This window comes from Ambystoma mexicanum, chromosome 4p (genome assembly GCF_040938575.1).
Source record: "Ambystoma mexicanum isolate Mex_15411 chromosome 4p, UKY_AmexF1_1, whole genome shotgun sequence".
Classification (NCBI taxonomy): Eukaryota; Metazoa; Chordata; class Amphibia; order Caudata; family Ambystomatidae; genus Ambystoma; species Ambystoma mexicanum.
The window spans coordinates 275,714,478-275,737,895 of record NC_090927.1 but is presented as its reverse complement, the minus strand read 5'-3'; the positions used below and the strand labels follow the sequence as shown (position 1 = coordinate 275,737,895).

Sequence of the window (23,418 nt, the reverse complement as noted above, 5' to 3'; positions counted from 1 at the left end):
CCTCTTGTCGTCCGGTAGGAAGTCCAACAGGGGGGCGATCTTGTACCACAATTCCTTGTCGTAGCGGGCGACGATTCCAAGGGCGTTGGCCGCCTTAATCGTTGTTGCTGCCGACGAGATGACTCGTCCCATTGCATCCAGCTTCTTTCCTTCGCCGTCCGGCGGGGAAGTAGATGTTGAGCCCGATGCCCCCCCCCGCTTTCTTCTTGGCCGCCGCTTAGATGACCGAATCAGGGGTCAGTTGCGCCCTAAGGCACAAGGGGGCCGCGTCGGGGACCCGGTGCTACTTCTCGTACCGGTCCCTGGCAGCTGAGGAGCCTGACCGTTCGGCACTCCCGGTGCCCACGGACTCGCAGTGCTTTGCCTTCTGTTGGGCCCCCGTCGCCAGGGCACCCTCACAGGACTTAGAAGACTGCTCGGACTTCTTCTCACCCGGCAGGCTCTTTCCTTCCAGCCAGTTGGAGAGACGAAGATGGCAATCCTTTATGGTCCGTTCCGACATGTTCCCGCAAAACGCACAGTCCTTCTCCACGTGCTTTTTGTCCTCATGAAGGATGTAGAGGCATTTCGAATGCTCGTCCTCCTTGAACACATTCTGGAGCTGGCATCCACGACAAATCCTGAACAGCTTTCCGGGCGTCAAGCTTCCTTTCTCCTGGGCCATGTCCACGAGTTAGGCCTCAAACTTCTTGAATCCTCCAAGAAGCGTAACTCAACAAAAACTTCACCCTTGAGGGGCGTAGAAAAATCTGAAGCGGGTCCCCGTTGATCGGATGAAGAAACGGTGGAGCGTGAGGCTCTATTTAACCGAAAAATGAGAAAATCTCTTTGCAAAAGCATGAAAACGCAGCAAAAGCTCGAGATCTATAGCACAAAGACTCCCAACACTTGAACGTGCGGTAAAAATCTGAGGATGGCTGACAGGGGAGGGGCTTAGGGAGAGGGCAGTCATTGGTTGGGCGCAGTATGACGCAGAGATCAGTGATTGGTTACTACTAAGAAAGACAGATCAGAAACGAAACTGATACTGATTTTTTCTTTACCGAGGATTCCCGGCCTGATGACGGGGAATATTCATGAGCATGTGAATCCATGCCAGACCCCATGCTGGAGAAGTGAGAGATCGGCATTCTTATATTTAGTTGTGACACCAAAGTTTGCAGCGATGTTCGCACCTGCATGGATGACAGCATTTGAGTTTGTATGGCTGGGCCCAGAACAGGCATCGGGGGGGGGGGGGGAGGGGCTGGAGGGGGCTGGGGGGGGCTGGGGAGGGACTGGAGAGATGAGGCAGTAGGAGGGCTGCCATTTGTGGCACATGCAGAATGGCTGTAATGACTACTGTGCTGATTTATGTGGCAACTGAATGTTTTTCCCCCTGTATGGGGGAATGGATCGCTTCTGCTATTACTGATTTCTCAGTAATTCTATTCTCCCTCAGTATGTGTGGGATATTGCCATCCTTATCCAGTCCTACACTCAATGTCACCAGACAATACTGAGAAGAGCTAGAAGCCTCAGCGAGTTATACAGATCCCCTATGGAAAACATACACATAGTACTGAGATGAGGAAGATGAATGTGGAGGCACACTACAGACATGTCCCAGTATGCCACATGGAACCTATTAACAGCCTTTAAGAGTATAAGGGTGGAGCACAGGAGAGGCATAGAGAGGAGGTATGGGAGCTGAGCAAGTTGGGGGTTCAGCTGAGACGCCTGAACAGCCAAGGATCAGCCAGCGGAGAACCAGACCCCAGAACACTAACAGATTGCAGAGCAAGGCACCGGGAGAAAGTGTGGCGAGGAAGCCGTGTCACCAGGGTGCCGGAGTCCAGAGGCGTGCTGATCCCTTTTGAAAATGATCAATATGCTTGTTCTCCTGGGCAGAGAGAAAGGTGCTGGTGAATACGCTGACCTCAGCCGTAAGAGGCCGTGCACATTTTTAGCTGACAGAAGCAACAACGTGACCAGTGAGTTCCAATGGGAATGAAAAACCTGGTACGCATATTAAAGCTGCTGAGTTACATTGTGGCCAGACCATCACATGCAGGCGGCATGCTACTGAGAAATCCCCAAGTTCAAGACACGAGGGAAAGTGATGCAAATAATTAATGTGGTGAAACTATATATCTGAGTTGTCGCACATAAAAATATATGCGTTCTTCAAAGTCTCTGAAACGGAAGGACAATGGAAATGTAGCTATATTGGCAATTGCAGAGAATGAGAGCAACAGAAAGACTGTTAGGAAACAGCAAATGGGGAGCTACGTGAAGATGTGAAGTGAGAGCAAAACCCAAATAAAAGTAAAGTGAAAGTTGCAGAAGGCCTATGGAGAAATATGAAAAATTACCTTCATGTTGATTCAGGTTATCGTAGTCCAGGCTCCCCCTACTTCACAAATGGTTGGGAACGCCTGCATCTTCAGGCAGGCAGGAAAAAGCTGGCTGCAAAAGATAGCTGTCACTTTAAGAAATGTGAAGGTGTAGGCCTAAGTCACGCGTGCGCTCCTCCGTGCACCGGGCCCACACCTTAGCACTATGTCACCAACGTTCCACACCCAGTTCCTGTGGTTCCATCGGCAGAAGTAGAATTGAAGTATATGCTTACTATAGGGGATGGCTAGGTGGGTGTTGTGAAGGAGGGAGAGCCTAGACTAAGATAACCTGAATCACCATGAAGGTAATTTTTCATTTCTCTTTCGTAATGGTCCTCCCTCCTTCCCAACTTGTTGGGACTAGCCTAAAAAGCCTATGAATAAGTAAGGGTGGAGGCAACAGCATGTATAGAATTCAGACAAACTAGTTGCGGAGCACCTCTTGGCGGAATTTTGGGTAGTTTCTAGAGTATGTATCCATAGCTTAGTGCTTTCAAAAAAGCAAGAGGGGCAGACCAGGTAGCAGCTCTACAGATTTTTACAATGGGAACATGCCTTGTAAAGGCTACGGATGCTGCCTTGGCTCTTGTGGAATGAGCTCGAAGTCTGTGCCGAATTGCAAGCCCTTTCATACAGGAGACAACCCATCCGGCGATGGAAGCTTTAGCTGCTTTATTGTCGTAATAATGAACATCTAGTCTACTTTCCTGAACGGTTTGGGCCTCCCTAAATACAATTTTAGAGTTCTTACGATGACTAGATTATGCAATGTCTGATCGGCCGCGGAAGCATGCGGCCTAGGATGAAAAACCAGGACATATTTCTCGTTTCAGATTAAATTGGAAAGCACCTTTGGTAGAAAGGAGGGGACTATACGAAGGACTTTATCCATATGGAAAACTATATAAGGTTCCTTTGAGGAAAAAGCTAAAAGTTCTAATGGCTACAAAAAAATTGCATTTTTCAGGTTAGAAGTTCTAATTCGCAGGATGCCATAGGCTCAAATTGTTTTTGCATTAGAGCTGACAAAACTATGTTGAGATCCCAATGAGTTGGAGGTTCACAAATATGGGGATGTAAACGTAGAAGCCCCTCAAAGTGCCTACTAATGGCTTTGTTTGAAAGAGAGAAAGACGTATGTTCTCTGTTTAGGCATGCTCCAATAGCTGATAAGTAATGTTGGCAAGTGTCTTCTTTGACACCTGTGGAAGCAAAATGAGACATGAAGGACATGACATTATCAACAGAAGCCTCAAGAGGATTAAAGTTGCTGTCTAAGGCCATCATTTGCTATGACATTGCTTCTTAATAGAAGCTTTTCTGGAAGCTGACATGATGGTTTTGATTTTGTAATAATGGGAGATCTAATTTGGAAGCCCCTGCTAACTCCATGAGGTCTGGAAACCAAATCTGGTGTGGCCAGAACAGAGCTGTAAGAATCAGTTAGATTCTGTGACATTTTGAATTTGAGTCATGTTTTGTGTATCAATGAGATTGATGGAAAAGCATAAGGTGCTAGGTTCAACCCATCCAGGTGTACAGCATCTCCCAGGGACTGAAGACCCTGACCATGCCTTGACGCAAACTGAGAACAGAGCGTTGTGCTGGTTGGCAAAGAGGTCTACTGATGGATAGCCCCACGTCTGAAATATTGCCTTTGCTATTGACGGGTTCAGCTCCCACCCGTGCGCAGCAGACTAACCTGCTCAGTTTGTCTGCTAGGGCGCTCTTTCCTTCCAGATGGGACGCCAGCAAGAAAAAGTGATTCTCAATGGCCCAATAACAAATCTTCTCTGCATGGAGACACAGGAGAAGGGAACGAGTACCCCCTGCTTGTTGATGTAGAACATTGCAGTGGTATTGTCCATTAGAATTTTCACCACCTTTCCTTGAAGTGAGGGAAGAAAGGATTTTAGAAAAAAAAAATATGGCTCTTAATTACGGGACATTTATGTGGTCCCTTTTTTCTTGAAAAGGCCAAAGGCCATGTGCAGTTAGACTTAAACAATGGGCTCCCCAACTGTACTCGGATGAGTGTGTTGTAATAACTATTTGGTGAAGGGGAGGCTGAAAAGGAGACCCGATTAATAGATTCTCTGGGAGTTCGACCAGATTAGTGAGTCCTGAACTTGATTTGGAATTTTAAATTTAATTTCCTGAGAATGCAACAGTTGCACGCAAGATGCCACTGAACTGTTCTCATACAGTGCCTTGCAAAGGGAACTAGGTTTATACAAGAGGCCATTATCTCTAAGAGTCTTTGAAACCACCAAGCTGTTTGAACCAGATGTGTTTGGAACTTCAAGATGACTTGTTGAATTGCTTCCACCCTTTCCGGAGGAGGAAAGGCTCTTAGTAGAGTAGTATCTATTACTGCTCCTACAAATTGGATCCTTTGCGAAGGGACGAGTTGGAGTTTACCACATTTATGGAAACCCCTAGGTTGAAAAGATTGTGGCATGTTAATTGCATCTTTTGAAGCAATTCCTCCGTAGACTGGGCCTTGAGGAGCAGTATAGGTAAGCATATAAATGTATTGTCCTTAGACCACCGTTCCCAGAATGTTTGTGAATACCATGGGAGCAGAATGGAGTCCAAAGGGTAGACATGTGAACTGGTCATGAGACCATCCTATGGTGAACCTCAGGAACTGACGGTGATCTTTGAAGATGGGTTTGTGAAAATAAGCATCATGTAGATCTATAGATGGCATCCAATTGTCCAGATTAAGAGGCTAGAATCTGAGGAATGGAAGGTTTTGATTAACAGAAACTGGTTGAGATCTGAAGTCGAAAATTGGCCGTATCCTGCTAGTTTTCTTTGGGATCAGAAAGTAACAGTAATAAAAACCCCCGACCAAATTCATCTTGAGGAACCAATTCTATCACTTCTAAGGAAAGGAGTTTTTGGATCTCTTCCAGGAGCTCTGTGTATGATTTTTGGAGCTTCGAGGGAGAGGGTGGGAGAATAGTCCCAAGGGCAAGATGCTAGCCATGTTGAATAATATTCACGACCCATTCCTCTTGAGTAATGCTTTCCCAATAAGTAAGAAAGTTGGACACCCGTCCCGCGACCAAGGATGTATGCTCCTTGATAATAGTTGAAGCAGTAGGTATGTAAATCCTGGGAGGAAGTCAAGTGGACGTCTTGTTCTTGTCAAGAATTTGAAGAAGGAGAAGTACCTGACTTTGATTTGGGTCTATATCTTCTCATCTTAAAAGAGTAATAAGATTTTGTGGAAGTGCCAGGACCACTACTGCCTTGAGGACGTGGTTTGAACGTCAAAGTTTTGGTGATATGGTTGTTTCACCAAAATTGAGCAAAGGGTTTTAGCAGCAGGGACACTGGCTTTGCATTTTTGAAGGACCTTATCAGTAGAGGGATCAAAAAGTGTTTTGCTATCAAAAGGAATGTCGAGAACTTGCTCTTGAATATCGTGGTTAAGAGAAGAGGCTGATAGGTATGTGTATCTACGCATGCAGACTGTATTAGTGACCGTTCTTGCTGTTTTACCAGTGAGGTCCTTAACCACTTGAAATTGTTGGATAGCCACATCCCTACATTCTGAAATCCAGAGGAAAACTCATCAGCAGCTTCCTGAGGGAGCATGTCAGTAAAGCGGCCCAGGTTCTCCCAATCAAGGATATTACATCCTGCTAAAACTGTAGCAGTGTTTACTTGCCCGAGTTGTAAGGTAGCAGTAGTGTAGGACTTTTTACCTTGTGACTTCCAGGCTGTTGCATTCCTATCTAGAACTGGAGATGTAGAAGGACCTTTTCCCTTGGTTTTTAGGGCAGCTGAAACTATCGCAGATTGTGCAGGAAGATTTCCCATAAGTAAGAAAGGCTCTTCCTGAGGCACCTTATACTTGGTGTCCATGGTGATGGAGCAGTAGTGTCATCATCTGTATCTATGTCAGAGTCTTTGGAAATTCTTTGTTTCTTGGACAACTGACAAAGTGATTGGTTCAGGAATAGGATTGGTCTACACTGATCCCGGAGGTATAATAGACGACATTTTGTATTCAAAGCATTGAGACAAAACTTCTAAGAAGTGCTCAGAAAGCATTGTTTCCAGTACCATTTGCCATTTGAGAAGGATTAGGTTGGGGCTCTTGTAACCCAAAATGTGATGTAGAAGAGTCAACCCTGGTAGACTGATGGATTGGATTATAAATGTTGAAAACCACAGGTCTAAGCACTTGAATATTAGTTAAAACCAGCTGTGGTCTGGATTGAGAGGCTGCAACCCAAGTTGGTTGAGCCAAATTGTCCTCAGACTGAGGAAAAATTGTGACCAAATCTGAAGAGAATTCACTCACACAGGAGTACTGAATAATTGTTCCGGAGAAACTGTAAAAAATATTGAAGCATCAAAATCTTAACAAGGATAGAAATATCTTTTTAAATCAAACTAGAATAGAATTATCTTTTTGACTGTCCAGTAGTGAAACAGATAGATGCAACATGGATTTTTTTCGGCTTGTGCTTCTTCGGAGAAGTCAGTACCCGATTGGATCGAGTGAGAATGTTTATGCCTCTTGTGAGATGACTTGTGACTTCTTCAGTACCGAGGAGCTTGAGGGCTCAACTACAGTTACTGAGGATAAACTGTTGTCTTTCGGTACTGAAAGATTTAGATGCAGTAGCCAACTTGGCTGTAGCAGATCCAGGGGAATCGGAAGGTATTGAGTCAACCCCTGGAGGCGTGCGCCTCTTTGAACGAACACTTGCCCGTTTGGATTACTGAGGCATTAGAGGGTTTCTCCAGTGCCGTGATTTTGTCGGGAGTAAACAATTCTTCTGGTACCGGGTGGATATTTTCAGACCCTTTCCCACCTGGAGGTACTAACACTTTCCCTGGCGGTACCATTGTTTTCCCACTCAGAGGTACTCTAGTGAACACGCCCGGGGTTTCCCCCTGAACGGTCCTGTGAAGACCCCAGAACTGTGGAGGCGGTCTGCCCCTGGGTACCGAAGGCTGGTGCTGAAACACATACCTCACCTGAAGATAAGTTCACCCTCTAACCGTTGTCGGCCTCCCTCCTGTTCCGTACAAAGTCTTCGGTACAATTCCCAGCTGTGACATGGAGAGAAGGCGAGCCCGCAGAGCCCTCAGGTGAATCCCGCAGCAAAAGACACAGGTGCTCACCAGGCGATGTATACCCAAACACCGGACGCAGGCATGATGGGGGATCTGCTGCCGAGAATTGATTCCGAAAACAGATGCACTGCTTGAATCCTGTCGCATACGGCATGATTAGAGGAAAGCACCACAAATTGAAATAAATATTAATGACCAATCGCTAAGAAAAAAGGGATGGACAGCAAAAAGTTACACCCCAAAAAAAGGAGGGAGTTGCAGCACAGCAAAATTCCGACCCACCCACTAGGTGGAAAAACAGGAATTGGGTATGGAATTTTTTGACGTAGGGATAAGGTGTGGGCCAATAACGCGGAGGGACGCATGTGTAACGTAGGCAGTACACCTTCAAATTGGGAGCTATTTTTTGCAGCCAACTTTTTACAGCCTGCCTATGGATGTAGGCGTTCCCAACCAGTTGGGAAGGAGGGAGAGCCAGGACGAAAGGGAAATAGTTGGTGAAATTGAACAAAAGTAAGGGGCATAGTGCACCCGATTGCACGACCTGGAGTGGGTAGACAGTGCAGGGTGACAACTGCGTCATGACCAGGGGGGGCATGCAAAGGAAGTTTTGAGCTTGGTGAAGGGAGCCCTGAGGAGCCTATTCAACTTTATGAAAACCAGGAAGTTTAATCTTGGGGAAGGGAACCCTAAGGGGCTTATTGAGGCTTATTGAACTTTGTGATACAAAGAAGCTTTGGCAGCTGGGGAAGAGAATCTAAAGAAACTGAGATGTGATGCGAATATTCTTGAACTTAGGGAAAAGAGCCCCGAGACACCTGGGAACTTTGTGAACTGATTTGCTTTGAACTGAAAAGGTGCCCGAGAAGAGTCACAGTTGAAATCAGCTTTGCCTTTTACTTTTGAGCACCATTTTGCTGAGCAAGATAATCCTACACAATATTTAGTTAGATGTGAGGGCAAGCATAGGTTTTAACACAGACCAACTTTGTTTTGGCCTTACGGACTTAGACTGGCCTCATGTCTGATGTGCCACAGCAGTCTTGACAGCAGGATAGTTCAACAAAAAGGCATGATCTCTGTGACAAAGGCATCCCATATAATGAAGTGTAGAAGCATACAGAAAGGGGCAAGTTAATTTGGCATGGCTCGTTAAGAAGGAATCATAGCATCAACAGGAGAGCGCGAGGTAACACTGAACAGGGACAGATAAATGGGACCATGCATTGTCTTTAAGCATGCTCCAGGGATTGAGAGGGTGGGGGCACAATGGAAAAACTTTGAAACAATGTTTAAGTCCATAATCTAGCAAGTGGACTTTTCACCATCTGGAAATCTAGCTATAGAAAATGGGAATTACCAACGAGGGTCTTGTACATAAAACATCTGAAATATTAAGGTGAAAACATTGTGCTTGAAAAAAAAACAAATTAATCTCATCAAGAATACCTTTTAATATTTACTGAAAATGTAAAGGCTAAAGACACCACAAGTTGTTAGATCCCTGGTATTGATCCCTTGCAATCAAGTTCCCTGGAGATGAACCTTATGATGTGCAAATAACTCAGTTGCTCGCCGAAGCTAGGTCCGCACTCAAATACCTTAAATATAATAATACATTTTGCATCCATGATCTGCATGACCAGGAACACATTAAAATTTTAAAACCATGAATAAATGGAAGCAGTGAATTACGGAGGGAGGGCTATTTAAATAGTTTAAATTACACAAAGATATGTCTATACATTTCTTTCAGTACCTTCAGCTGTATCTAATGGAGTACAGGCCTCATTCTCTACATTTTCCTCAGCAAAGGATGGAACAAGTTACTTACCTGTAACTGTTGTTCTCCAGCATGGGTCTGGCATGGATTCACATGCTCATGAATATTCCCCGTCAGGCTGGGTATCCTCGGTAAAGAAAGAATCAGTATCAGTTTCATTTCTGATCTGTCTTTCTTAGTAGTAACCAATCACTGATCTCTGGGTCATACTACCCCCAGCCAATGACTGCCCTCTCCCTAAGCCCCGCCTCTGGCAGCCATCCTCAGATTTGGTAGCACGCCAAGTGGCAGTATGACCAAGTGAAGAGCCGCAGAGGGGTACGTGGGAGGGTTCGCATGTGAATCCATGCCAGACTCATGCTGGAGAACAACAGTTACAGGTAAGTAACTTGTTCCTTCTCCAGCATGGGGTCTGGCATGGATTCACATGCTCATGAATAAAAGAATACATAGCAGTATACACAACCACGGGAGGTGGCAACAGGCTCAACATTAAGCAACACAACAACTCAACATTAAGCTTCTCTTACCCTCCTCAACCGGCTCACCTTAAGCGAACAGGTTGCGCAGTACTGCTTGGCCGACCTTGGACTCCTCTCTGGAGTCCCGATCGACGCAGTAGAATCTTGTGAAGGTGTGCGTCGACCTCCACGTAGCAGCCCTGCAGATGTCCAGCAGGGGCACACCAGACAGGAACGTCGTAGTAGCAGCGATCGCTCTGGTCGAATGGGCTCTCGGACGGCCAGGCATAATGCAGCCGGAGAGCCATCTGGAAATGGAAGTCTTCGAGAGAGCCTTCCCTTGATTCACAGACCCAAAGTTCAAAAACAGTTGTGATGTCTTCCGAAAACTCTTTGTGCGGTCCACGTAGAACTTCAGCGCTCTAGCTACATCCAGCGAGTGCAAAGTCCTCTCGGCCGGCGTCGAAGGCGACGGAAAGAAAACTGGTAACACCAAGGGCTCTTTGAGGTGGAAGTCCGTGGTCGGTGGAGATGGACTCCCACACGCCGACGAACTTCGTCAGCCGGCCTCCCACCGGGGTGCTTCGGTGGGGGCCCGACAAAACTGCCGCGTCAGTCTTGCTTGGAGGCGGCCTTGCCGACGACGGCGGGAACCCCCTTGTTTGCCGCAACCTCTGTAGGCCTCCTGGGAAGAGGAGCGGGCCGCCTGGCGGTAGATGGAGGAGCCACCGCTGGATCCTTTGGAGGCACCCTGTCTGCATCCATAGCTCCGAAAGGGCCGTCGCTGCTGAAGTACCCCAAGGGCCCGGGCCGTCTCCGAGTCGGTCTTGATGGCCTGTAGAGACTCGGGTTTGAATAAAGGGTAATCCCTATTTTTGTTGACGGGGGGTCTAATCTGAAGGAAGGGACGATCTGTGAAGGAAAATTATGAAATACAGATTGACTACCCCTCTCTTTTAGTCTTATATGGATCTCAGGTCAGGGTTCAGGGCAACCTGTGTATTTCATTGACTTCGGTAATTGCTTAGTTGGGAGAAATTGCGCAACAACTGCAATTTATTGCAAAATATCTATCTCTTTAATAGTCATAAAAATATCTTAAAAAACATTTCAGACATGATTATCAATCATACCATTCATTCATCATTCATATATTCTAACAGGGGAGTTCTAAAACTGAGGAAAAAACTTGTGCATAACAGTTGTTCAATGTATGCAATTTAGACATTGGAAAAAGACATTAGATTTTCCTTAGGCAGTCGACATATGTTTCGGCCCATTATAGTACACCACTTATGTCAACTGTGGTCACAACAGTAAGTATCGGGCCATCTTCAGGACAACTATTACTTAGTGGTAGATCAATCTTCTTCCCCATTAGCACACAAACACATACATGTGCGACTTCTGTTTGTGTGTCTTTGGATGCCGTCTTACTTTGGCTATGGCTAGCTCGATGTCTTACATGATGTTCCTAAGTAAAACTCTCAGAGGTAGTATACAATGGACATCTCTGATGTTCATACAGGTTGGTTGCTGCTATTTGTATATTAGAAACTGATCTTGCTTTTGCTGCGTGCGGCCAAGTTTCTTTTTTACAGTTTATTTGGACATATGTTCCAGTAGTTGGTTTATTGCCTGCCTGCGTGATTGGGTCAAGTGCTTCACTGGATTTTTCTTGCTGGGACACAGGTGGTTAGGTTGACACACTGATGTTTTGAGCAATGCGTCAACAAGTCCTACTACATATGTCAGGATATTGTTTATGGTGCCATTGCTGCTAGGGACTTTGCTGTCCAAGATGGGATGGTAGAGCCAATTTGTGTTCCTATAGCTGAGGTTGCAAGGCAAGGCTGCAGACATTATGGAAATCCAGAGCAGTCAGGATGGCCTGTCCGAAGACACAAAACTATACGAAATGTGCTTTGTAACGGCGAAATCTGTCCCAGTCCTGCAACGCCTTACCTTCCAGGAATGGGAAGTTAAGGCGTTGCAGGACTGGGAAGGTAAGGTACAAGGGGGCGGCATCGGGGACTCGGTACTTCTTCTCGTACCTGTCCCTCTTGGCGGGTGCCGTGGCAGGGTTCTTGAGGACAGCAAGCCCCTCGTCCCAGATGTCTTCGAGTAAAGACACCGCGAGGACCGTCTTCCTCTTAGCCTCTCGTCGCTGGTACAGAAACCCCTCCTTTTTCTGTTCTTCAGGGCAGAGCTGGAAAAGCTCGGATGCCCTGGTTATCATGGCGTGAAAAGAGCCAACCTCGTCGGCTGGGGACGCCCGCGGGGGGGGGTGACGTCGTCCATCCCCGTTGCCGTATCCTCTCCCAGCGAGGGGGATGAGGGGTCCGCCGGTCTCGCAGGCACGAAGGGCGGACTCTCCTCCGCTTGTTCGGAGGGCTTCCAGACGGGCCTGGTTCTGGCTCCTCCGTCAGGGTGCGTGGTAATCTCGTCCTTATCTCGGTACATAACATGGGCCCTGTTCGTCGTCCTCGTCGCTATCATCGATCACATCAGCAGGGACCGTCCCCTGGGATCGAACGTTCTGGAACCTCTCGTTGAGGTTTATGAACCTCTCGTTGAGGCCCCTCTCTGTCTCCACCAGTTCCTCCTCAGAGGCTGATTCAGAGTCTGTAACGGCCACCGCCCCCCCCCCCTCTTTTTCAGCTGGGGGCTTCACGGGGGTCTTAGCGATGGGCTAGAAAGAGGATTCCCTCCGTGGCGGCAGGGATACTCTGGGCCCAGAGGCCGTTTCCATTGGCGTAGTCTCAGCAGGCTCCACCAGGGTCGCAGAGACCACTTCGGTAGAGGCCTTAACCGGGAGGATCAAGGCCCTCACCCCCTTAGGTGCGTCCTGGGCCTTCGCCTTGGGGGGAGGGTCAACGCCTCGTTCCCCCTTCGAGATCGACCGGGTCCGCTCCAGCGGCCTACCCGGGTTCTCGGACTTCCTCTTCCCCGACCCAGAGCGTTGGCTCGTGGTCGAACGTGCCGGGGAAGTAGCGCCCTGCTTGGCAACCGAAGAGCCCGACCTTTCGGCGCTCCCGGAGCCCGCGGACTCACGATGCTTGTCCTTCTGTTGGACCCCCGTCGCCGGGGCGCCCTCAAAGGACTTAGAAGCCCGCTCAGACTTCTTCTTCGCCTTCTCACTTGCTGTGCCCTTCTCCAGCCAGGTGGCGAGGCGGATACGACGATCTTGTTTGGTCCGTTCCAAAAGGTTCTTGCAGAACGCACAGTCCTCCACGTGCGTCTTGTCCCCATGGAGGCAGTAGAGACATCGGGAATGCTCGTCCTCCTTGAAAACGTTATATAATCCGCATCCAGGGCAGTTCCTGAACAGCTTGGATCCGGGCGTCAAGCTCCCTTTATCCTGGGCCATGTCTAAAGGTAGGCCGCAGATCTTCGGGAATCCTCCAAGAAGTGTAAACTCAACGAAAACTTCACCCTTGAGGGGCGTAGAAGAATTCCGAAACGGGTCACCGTTATCGGAAGTAGAAACGGTGGAGCTTGAGGCCCGATTAAACCGAAAAAATGAGAATTCTCCTGAAAAAACATGAAAACGCAGTAAAAAAACTCAAGAGCTAAACACGAGGACTCCCAACACTTGAGCGTGTGGTACAAATCTGAGGATGGCTGCCAGAGGCGGGGTTTAGGGAGAGGGCAGTCATTGGCTGGGGGTAGTATGACCCAGAGATCAGTGAATGGTTACCACTACGAAAGACAGATCAGAAACTAAATTGATACTGATTTTTTCTTTACCGAGGATTCCCAGCCTGACGACGGGGAATATTAATGAGCATGTGAATCCATGCCAGACCCCATGCTGGAGAAGTTTGATGATCCAAACAAATAACATATTGCTACGGAAAAAAATTATGTGAATGGTTGCCCGCATCTCAGCTGCATCTAACAACTCGGCAGAACTCTTTAAAATCTGCAAGGAGCTGGCCAATCCTGCTGCAGTCTCTACCTCTCCCGTCACCTCCCAGGCACTCTGCATGTCCCTGGCTTCTCATTTCATCTCTAAAACTCAGGGCATCCTGTCCTCTCTCTCCCCCTCCTCTCCACTCCCTGCTCTTCCTCTGGCCCTTCTTTGGCCACCTCTCCTCCCTCCTTCTCTGCCTTTTCACTGTTCTCCCCTGACAAGGTTTCTAGACAAGTCCGATCTATGACAGTCTCGTCAAAATAGGTTCACCCCTGTTCTTCCAAAACCATCAAGGACCACATTGACACCCTGGTTTCCTGCTCTGTCTAATTTCTTCAACCACCCTTTTGTCACTGAAGTCTTCCCTCCCCCTGCCCCAGAAGCATTCCTTTGTGCACCCTCTTCTTAAAACAACTTCTGCCGAAACTGGCCGGCTAACTATCACCCAATCTCAATTACTCCTTTCCTGGGCAAATTCCTGGAAAAGCTGGCCATCTCCCAGCTTAATCTTCACACCAAATCCATTAGTTGTCTCCATGATCATGAGTCTGGCTTCAGCGCTGCCAGAAGCACGGAAACTGCTCTCCTGAACATTTGTGAAGACCTGCTCTCCAACCATGATTCCAACACTCCCTGTGTCCTCATCTTACTTGATCTCTCTTCTGCCTTTGATACGGTCAACCATGCTGCCATCCTGATCAACCGTCTCCGTGATAACCTGGCAATCACCGGTCAAGTCCTTGCTTGGCCGACTTACTTTCCTCTCTGATCGACCCTCCCAGGTCCAACTTGGGTGCTTCCCTTCCTCCATCTCCATCTGTGGTGTTCCCCAGGGGCCTAACCTTTCTCCCCGGCTGTACAACCAATACCTAGCACTTCTTGCCCACCGCATTACAGCTCTGTCCCAAATTTCAATGCTATGCGGATGACACTCAACTCATTTTCAGGCTCTCTTCCACCACCTCTTTTCCTTCTCTCATCTCTGTTTGCTATCCAGGAGCGGTGTGCCGCCAATGATCTCTGCCTTAATGCCAGTAAGACTGAGATTCTCCTCATCGGCACACATGCTTCCTACTTTCCTGCCACTCTCTGGCCGGCTTCTCTTGGCCTGCTGCCTGCTCCCACCTGTGAGGCTAAAAACCTCAGGGTCATCTTCGACTTCACACTCTCCTTCTCTCCTCACCTCTGACGTCTCTAAAAAGTCACAGTACCAGCTGCACCACCTCAGAGGTATTCTTCCTTTACTCTCCATCCCCCCAGAAGCTCACAGTCTCTATAGCTCTGGTTCTCTCTAGGCTGGACTACTGCAACAGCCTTTTTAAATCTGCCTCTACTCTCCGCCCTCTGCAACTCATCCAAAACAGGACTGCAAGACTTGTCCTTGTCCTCAAGCCCAGGACTGAAATCTCTGCACTGGCTCCCTGTGGCAGCAAGGATTAAGTTCAAAGCCCTCCGCATTGTCCACAGGGCTTTCTGGGGCTCCAATACCTTCAACTCTCTCTTCCTAAATAGATTTCTCCTCGAGCCCTTCGCCCATCCACCTCCAACTCCCTCAGGGTCAGTCGCTTCTCCAAGCAACAGGTTGGTGGTAGGTCTCTTTCTTCTGCTGGGGCCTCCCTGCCTCTCTGAAACTTGAGAACCATCTTCCGTTCCGGAAGCACCTCAAGAACTTCCTCTTTGCTTCTGTCTCTCCTCCTCTTACCTGCTGATCTCCTGGCTGAACCTCAAACTGCACTGGTTACCTGGCTACCCTCTGACCTCTGGCCCAGGTCCCCTCTGTAAAGGAAAATTCTCATAAATGTGCTAATTCCCTCTACCTTAGAGCCCTCCAGCTCTTTTGCTAAACTTTTTTATTCTGTTTTCTGTGTTTATTTCTTTTGGTTATGGAGTTTTAGACTCCATAGGCATCATCTTTTTTATTTTTGTCACACAGCACCCTCAGTACAGTGGTACAGGGGAAGCCTTTTAAACTGTCCCAAGGTTTAAATACCTTCTCTGGGATAAACTACTGTTTCGCAGAGAAAGTGAAGTGAAATTGACTTTACTAGTCTTTTCAAATTCCTAGAACCAGCACACACCATCTTACAAGAGAGCGCTGGAGGGGTTACTTAGTATCCCCTATGTCTAGAAACTCATGTAGCAGTCAAATGCTACCCTTTCCTCTCGAAATGGCTTGTGGCAGTAGTTTTACAACAAACTACCATGATTTTTCCCGACCACGAACACCAGTAGCGTTAAATCGCGCGAGCCATGTTTTTCAAGATGGCGTCTGAGCTTCCTTTTTTTAAACGGGTCCCGCTCTTTTTTTCGTCATTCCTTTAGGGAAAGATCCTTCTAGAGTTTGTCTCTGCGCGCCAAACCATGTTTGGTCCCTTTGTTCCTACACCTTTGCCAGGCTTCAGGACTGAAGACTGCCTCTGGCGCCAGAGTGTCTGGGGTGGGCGGAAGTGAGGGAGGTGCCTGAAACTCCCTGTGCTTAGTTTCCTAGGAGACCCAAATGCACTCTGGCATGATTTGCTGGCTGGCTGACTGTCCAGCAAGGATAGATACCCTGCTGGGTGAGTGAATGGAAGAAAACGGTTTAAAAGGCGAGTCTCTTGGCTTGGAAGGCAGAGTCGACCACTGGAACAAAAGAACCGAAGATGAGCTGGAAGAGGACGGCTGCTGCAACTCCTGGACCGTGAAGCCCTGCTGCAGGTCGGAATCGCCAAGTTCATCTCGACAGAGCAGCCCTTCAAGGACGACTTCTCCCTTTGAGTTGGTGGGACCAATGAACTCGTAAGCCACCTGGATACTATTCTTGGAGCTGGTTGTATTTTCCTTAGAGTACTGCAGGAAACCAAATAGCCAGGGAGGAGGACACCAGTTTGTGTGCTTGACGACAGTTACCGGAATCAAAGATTTGCCAGCTTTGTGACCAGTCCCCGGGCAGTGCAGGAGTCCCCCGACGTCCTCCCTCTTGTCCCCACAAGCAAGGCTCAGGAACAGCGAGATCTGCTGGAACTGCCAGGAGCAGAAGTTTTCAGCTGCATCTTTTTCTGCAACATTAGGTACTGTGAAAACCCGACAGAATTTACCTCTCACTGCGAAAGTGCGTGAAACTTTAGCAACTTGCAGGCCTAGTCAGCTTGTGACCCAACATATAAAACTTTCTTCTATGAACTACTTCTGAGAACGACTTTTCCGTTTAACTACAAGAACCGTTTTTAGTGATACAAGACTCTTGCCCATTGACTTTGGCCTACCTAATGCACTGGACCAACTCCTTCGGTGAACTCAAACTATTTGCACTGTTTAAGAATAACTCTACTATTCGTATGAACTTATGCCTTTTTGCTCCTACTTCAAATGTTCTGAATGCCATTTTGCTCCTCCTTCAAAGTAGTCTAAATGCCTCAGAACCGGGTATTGTGAAGTACTGTAGAATATTTTTGTGCGATATCGATTGCCTCCTTTTAGTGAATGTTTTCTAACTGACGGTGTAATAAATTAATACATGTTTTACCAAGAAACCTTGATTATAAGTCTATTTGAATACTTGTGATAGTAAACCTCTGTGTAACATCATTACAGCACACATTTCCTCTTGAGATAAACATGGCTGCTCAGCTCGCTACCAAAAATTGAGTGGTACAGACTTATACCAAAGGTTGGTTTTGCTTACACCTGTAGTCAGAGTTCTGTGTAGTGGTCCCAGAGAGTACTGCATGCAAACTTTGCCTAACACCCTCCCCGCCAGTTGCACACCTGCACTGCCCACTTGGCAACCCTTGCACTCGGGGACGGTTTCTGTATCCCTACAGTCCCTACCAGCACTTGACACCTGATGTCTGCACTTACCCTTGCACTTGCAACCAGCTAGCCGCACAATTTATTTAGTGTCTTATTTATTCAACTGTTTATCCTATGCACTGCCTCCTCCCCTTTCCCCCTGCACGTTTCCCCTTCGCCCTCCCATGCAATTGCACAACGTCAATGTCACCTGGCCTAGTGTTGGGGAGAATTCTCAGAAATGTGCTAATTCCTCTCTACCTTAGAGAACCCCAGCATCTTTGCTGGATTTTGAGGACTTGAATTTTTAACCTGGAGAGAGTGAGACCCTTTTCCCCCCACTCTCTCATGTATTTTAATGCGATTTTTGGACACCGTTTCCTTAGGTTGCGGAGTCTGACAAACTCCAAAGGCATCATCATATACATTGTGTCACCCAGCACCTTCAGTGCAGTGGCACAGGGAAGTCTTTCAGATTTCCCAAACGGTTAAATACCTACTCTTGGATAAACTACTGTTTCCAAGAGCAGTGAAGTGAAATTGACTGCACTTACAGTTGTAACCTTCTAGACCCAGCACACACTATCTTACAATAGGGTGCTGGAGGGGTTACTTAGTATTGCCTTTGACTAGCTTCTCATGTAACAATTTTATGTTACCCTTTCCTCATGAATGGCTGGTGGCAGTGGTTTACTTTTAACTACCGTGGAGTGCTTTTACCGCGGGCTGCGTTCGCAGCCACGGTAAAGCACCCATGTGTGCCATTTTTGCCAAAATGCCTTGGTCTTATTTTTTCGCCATTTCTTTGTGGAAAGGTCCTTCTTGAGATTTACTCTGCGCGCCAAACCAGGTTTGGTCCCCTTGTTTGTTTTGTCTTTGGCGGGATTCACGAGTGAAGCCCGCCTCTGGCTCCAGGGTGTCTGGCAGGGGCAGGAAGTGGGAGAGGTGCCCGAAACTCCCTGTGCTTAGTCTCCTAGGACACAGGAATGCACTCATAGGTGATTGGCCGGCTTGCTGTACGGCAAGGAAAGCCACCCTGCTGGGTGACTGACAGCTAGGCTGGAATGAATGGGAGAAACCTGCATAAAAGAATGCTTTTTGGCTTGGAAGGCAGAGTCGACCACTGGACGAAGGAATCCGAAGAAGAACTTGGAAGAGTCGCCTGCTGCAACTCCTGGGCCGTTGGTTTGCCCGGTGAAGCCCTGCTGCTGTGCTGGAGCCCCAAATTCGTCTAGACTAGAGAAGCCCTACAAGGACAACTTCTCCACTTGAGTTGGTGGGACCAATCAAATCCAAAGTAAGTCACCTGGACATCCACTCGAAGCTGGTTGAATTTCCACAGCAGTCACTGCTGGAACCGAATAGCCAGGGAGAGGAACACTAGATTGTGTGCGTTGCTTTTAAGCTGGCCAAGAGCTCCAGGAATATCCTCTGGACTCCGAGGAAGCAGGATTGACCGAGCCTGAACAGAGTGCTGGACCACAGATGCAAGGAAAGCCCATCTCGACAGCCAGGAACTGAGGTGATGCTATTTGCAGCAGACGCGAGGAGCTGAAACAACGAAGTTTGAAGATGGCCGGTTGTGGTCGCTGACCGTCCCATTGCAGTGCAGGAGTCACCAGAAGTACTACCTCTTGCCCCAAAGACTGAGGCCCATGAACAGCAGGATCTGCAGAGCTGCACAGGAACAGAAGCCATCTGCTGCATATTTCTTGGACCTAAAAGGTACTGTATAGTCTAAGAGAACTTACCTCTTGTCTTGTAATGTTGCTTGTTCTCAGTTTAGACTTGTCTTGGTTGCTCCTGTAGAGTTGCTTGCATCTTCTACTACTCACAGGCCTAACAGCTTGTGACCCTGCATTTGATTCTACTTTCTCAAACATTGTGCAAGACTTTTACTTACCTTGATGTGCTTCAGTTCACCTTGACTTTTTGCTAAATAAACATTGGCTGACCTGGCTCCCCGAATGACCCTTCTTGCCTCTGCTTATGTGTTTTGCCTTCCTTCCAGGGTGTAGGAAGTGTCTGTATGCCATCCCAAATTGGTATTTGCCGATTTAGAAAGCTAAGAGTGTGTATTCTGAAGTGTATTTGTGGGTTGCTTTTATTGCTCCCTTATGAAGAAGGCTTATCCTAACCGACTGATAAATTAATAATTGTTTAATCAAGAAACCTTGTGTGTAAAGAGTTTTTGAATACTTGTCACTGTGAATCCATGTGTAACTCCCCCACAGCTCACATTGACCCCTCTTGATAAAAGCCTGGCTACTAGAACACACTAACAACCTGTGTAGTACAGAGTTCTACCAAAGGTTGGGTTCCTATTGCCAGGAGGTCAGGGTTGTTGTAGTGCACCCAAAGGGTACTGCATACAATCTTGCCTAACACCTAGTAAGATCATTATCGGTCTTCCCTCTGTTCCCCCTCCCTTGCCTCGTCGCGCCTTGTGCATAGGCGTGTTATCAATGCCATATAATATCATACATTTTTCTTTCGAATACAAAAGAAAGTGATGCAATATTTCAAATAAAAGCTTGATTTAACAATGTACCTTCCTCATCAGCTTCAGAAGAACTAGCAGCCTTGCTCTCCAGATTTTCTTCCAAAAAGCCAGTTCCGTTATCTGAGCAATTCATTGTTTTTTCCATTAATGAAACAGAACAAAATTTATGAACAAAGAAAAAAATGATTTGAGATAAAGCATCCTCTACAGTAAGAAATTGCCAAATCAGCAAGTAGATTGGTGACCAAATAAAACACATTCAAATATTTAAAAAAGAGCATACTTGGAATTAATGAGGGAGCAAGTTAGGGAAGGCTGAACGAATTGCAGAAATATTTCAATATCTAATCCAGCCAATTCATTTCTTTTAGTACCTTCATCAACTGTATCAGATTGTGTACAGTCCTTGTTCCCTAAATTTTCATCCGGAAATATTTGATGATCCAAACGAACAGATATGCCTACAAAGAAATTGTGAAAAAAGTTAAGATTTACAAGTTCTTAACACAAAAGAAAGCGATGCAATATTAGAAATACGGAAAGCTCCCTTTCAACTTTATGTACCTTGCAAATCAGTGTCAGAAGAACTAAAAGTCTTGTTCTCCTGAGAAAAGCTAGTGGTCACGAGATCTGAGCAAATAACGGTTATTAATATTAGTGAAAAAGAAAAAGGTTTATATAACAAAGCAAGCATGATTTATGGAATAAAGCATCCTAAACTGAACAAATTTACAAATCTTCTAGTAGATTGGCAACCACCTGAAGAAACAAGACAGAGTAAACTCTGATGTGCCTTGTATGTTCCCATTTAAGTGAAGGTTTGGGTGCTTATTCAGGTCATAGAATTCATTGTTTTGATCTCAGTCAAATGGCTCAACTATACCGATTGGACATCTTAGGACCCCTTATCCTACCTCTCTTGCACGGGAGAGGCCCAAGACAATAACTACTGCAAAAACGGTGCACACAAGTTACCACACATCTCAGTAACAAGTACTCTAAGGCCTTCACGAATACAAAACTAAAATATATATGTGTGGCGAGTCACCCCACCTGTGGCTGCCACCAACTACTTGGATTTGGAGCTAATTTCACTCAGTTTATAGTCCAGGCGGCGGAAGGTGGTTTGACTAAACTGTGGGATAGGGTATTATTGCTCTTATTGGGAGTACTCTCTGCACACTGAACTGTTCGAGCCATGCCAGAGGTGCCAAAAGAACGTAGAATCGAGGCCTGCAACCTTTGGCTTTCCAGAGGCTTTAGATTACTACTTGTCTGGTCCCAAACCAATGATTAAGACGACTAGGGATGATGTGAGTTTTAGTCCGAGCATCTCTAGAGACAAGGGCTGCATACTTCTGATGTATAATAATATCACTTAAGTCCAGCCTACCAGTTAACGTGCGTATCTTGCCCTTTTACGCATGTAAATATGGCAAATACGTATCATTTAATTTTGTACTGCGTACGCTTTGATTTATTCATTAAAAAAATATACTTTCCACCACTAGATGCCACTGTAGCATTTCTTTTGTCAGCAGCATAGCCTTCTTATGCATGATGGTGAATTTCCAACTGAAAGACCAAATCTGTGACAGCTAAGCGGGCAACACAAAGCATGCACCCTTTTAAAATGTTTTAATACCCATAACGTATGTGTTGGATAGGTTTTACTCTCTTGCAGAGGAGAAAACTCATTTTTACTCTTGAAATTGCATTTATGCTCTAATTTGAAAAATCATGCGTAAAATACTCCCACCTCAAAATCTTATCTGGAGCACTGCTTAAGTCATTAAGTAACAATCTAGTAGAGAGTAACAATGACCAGAAGCATATCTCTGTAGTTCTACTTCTATCTGGCGCTAGTCTTAAATAGCTGATCTGCAAGTGCAGGTCTGAATCAAAGAAACCTAGCAACGTGAAGATTCATCTCGAACGACACCATCCATGCTGGAGGGATAGGCAGAATGACGAGTAGACACTGTCATTGGAGCAACAGCATTTTAGGCACAACGCTGCTCACAAATCAAACCATTGGCTCGAAAAGCAGATTGGCAGTGCATCTGCACTGCCAATTGTTGCAACCGCAGCACGCAAGGGCCTCTGGCTTGCAGTTCCACTGGTCACTGCTGAAAATACTGGTGGGAAACTGACTTAGTCAGAAGACATAGCAGGCAAGCGTTTGGCCTGTGGAACACCCATGTGATGAAAACCGACATTTCTCTGCTCCCCCAAAACCATCTCAAAGACGTGCAAGCCTACCAGGATTCAGGACTAAGGAGCATGATTGATTGCTCATGGGTAGCAAGGAGATGGGGTGCCTTGGACGTCAATCTCTGGACCGAAGAAAGACTCAGACATATGGTACTGCTACAAAGGGGGTGTGAACATGATACTATGATCGACTCATATACAGATGCTTTCATAGAGTGGACATCAAGGTGGGGCATGCAAATGCATGCTATGGGAAACCTAGCATTGGGCCCTCATCTCACGGGCCACAGATCTATCTACCACTAACCCCGAAAAAACAGTAATACGAAGGCTTGACTACATGAGAAAGTGGCACTTCCAAAGTAACAATCAAATAATGCGGGCACACTTCAGTGTGCTAGAGATCAGCAGGAGAAGGGAGTAGTTTCTTACCTGTAACTCCATTTCTCCAAAGTTGGTATCTTTCATGGACTCGCATGCTGTGAATAGTTCCCGTCTTTAGGCTGGGAAACCTCAGTAACTTTAATATAATGGTTTTCCTATGGAAAACTTTGACACTTTTAGTGTCCTATCGACGTCTCTATGGCTGCTTTAGGTTGCACCAATAAAATGTCACGTATTAATAGCCCACCCCCCGCAGCTTCCCTTCAGATTTTAACCTCACCAAAGTGGAGTATCCCGAATATCATGTTTGCCTGAAGGGGGGAGGCTGGATGGTGCATGTTAATCCATGAAAGATACCAACGCGGGAGAAATGGAGTTACAGGTAAGAAATGACTCCCTTCTCCAGCATTGGATCTTTCATGGATTCACATGCTGTGAATAGATTATGTAGCAGTAAGAGAACCTGGAGGTGCATACAGGCAAACAAGACCAATGCCACAGGTAACATGAACCAACCAAAAGGAAACATTATCCATTTACAGTCATTTCTAACTCTGAAAAATATATCAACCAAACCACGGAAGCTGCAGGGCTTACCTTACTGGAACAGGTCGTTGAAGCACTGCACGTCCCACTTGCACATCCTCAGCATGTTGCTGACTCAGTGCCTGGTGAAGGTGTGCGGCACAGCCCATGGTGCTGCTCGGCAAATCTCACTGAGCGTTATGCCCAGACCATAGCGCCGCGAACGCCGCCGACCTCGTAGAGTGGGCCATGGGAGTTTAATGTAAAGGCTTGTTGGCTTTTTCGTGGCAGATGGAAATCATTGACGATACACAACGGGAGAGGCCTTGCTTCGAAATCGGCTTCCCCTGGTTGGAGGCACCGAAAGCCACAAAGAGTTG

At 46.8% G+C, this 23,418-nt stretch overlaps 1 protein-coding gene across 5 annotated transcripts in view; it reads right to left on the bottom strand.

The window, feature by feature from the left end:
• Nucleotides 1-23,418, bottom strand: part of TDRD6 (tudor domain containing 6) — a 1,508,150-nt gene that overhangs the window by 641,625 nt on the left and 843,107 nt on the right. For all 5 annotated transcript variants that reach the window (XM_069605809.1, XM_069605810.1, XM_069605812.1 and 2 more), the window contains 2 exons: nucleotides 20,290-20,376; nucleotides 19,964-20,035 (listed from right to left, as the gene is read on the bottom strand). In XM_069605809.1, the coding sequence (XP_069461910.1) occupies nucleotides 19,964-20,035; nucleotides 20,290-20,376 (159 nt within the window). The remainder of the gene's footprint in view (nucleotides 1-19,963; nucleotides 20,036-20,289; nucleotides 20,377-23,418) is intronic.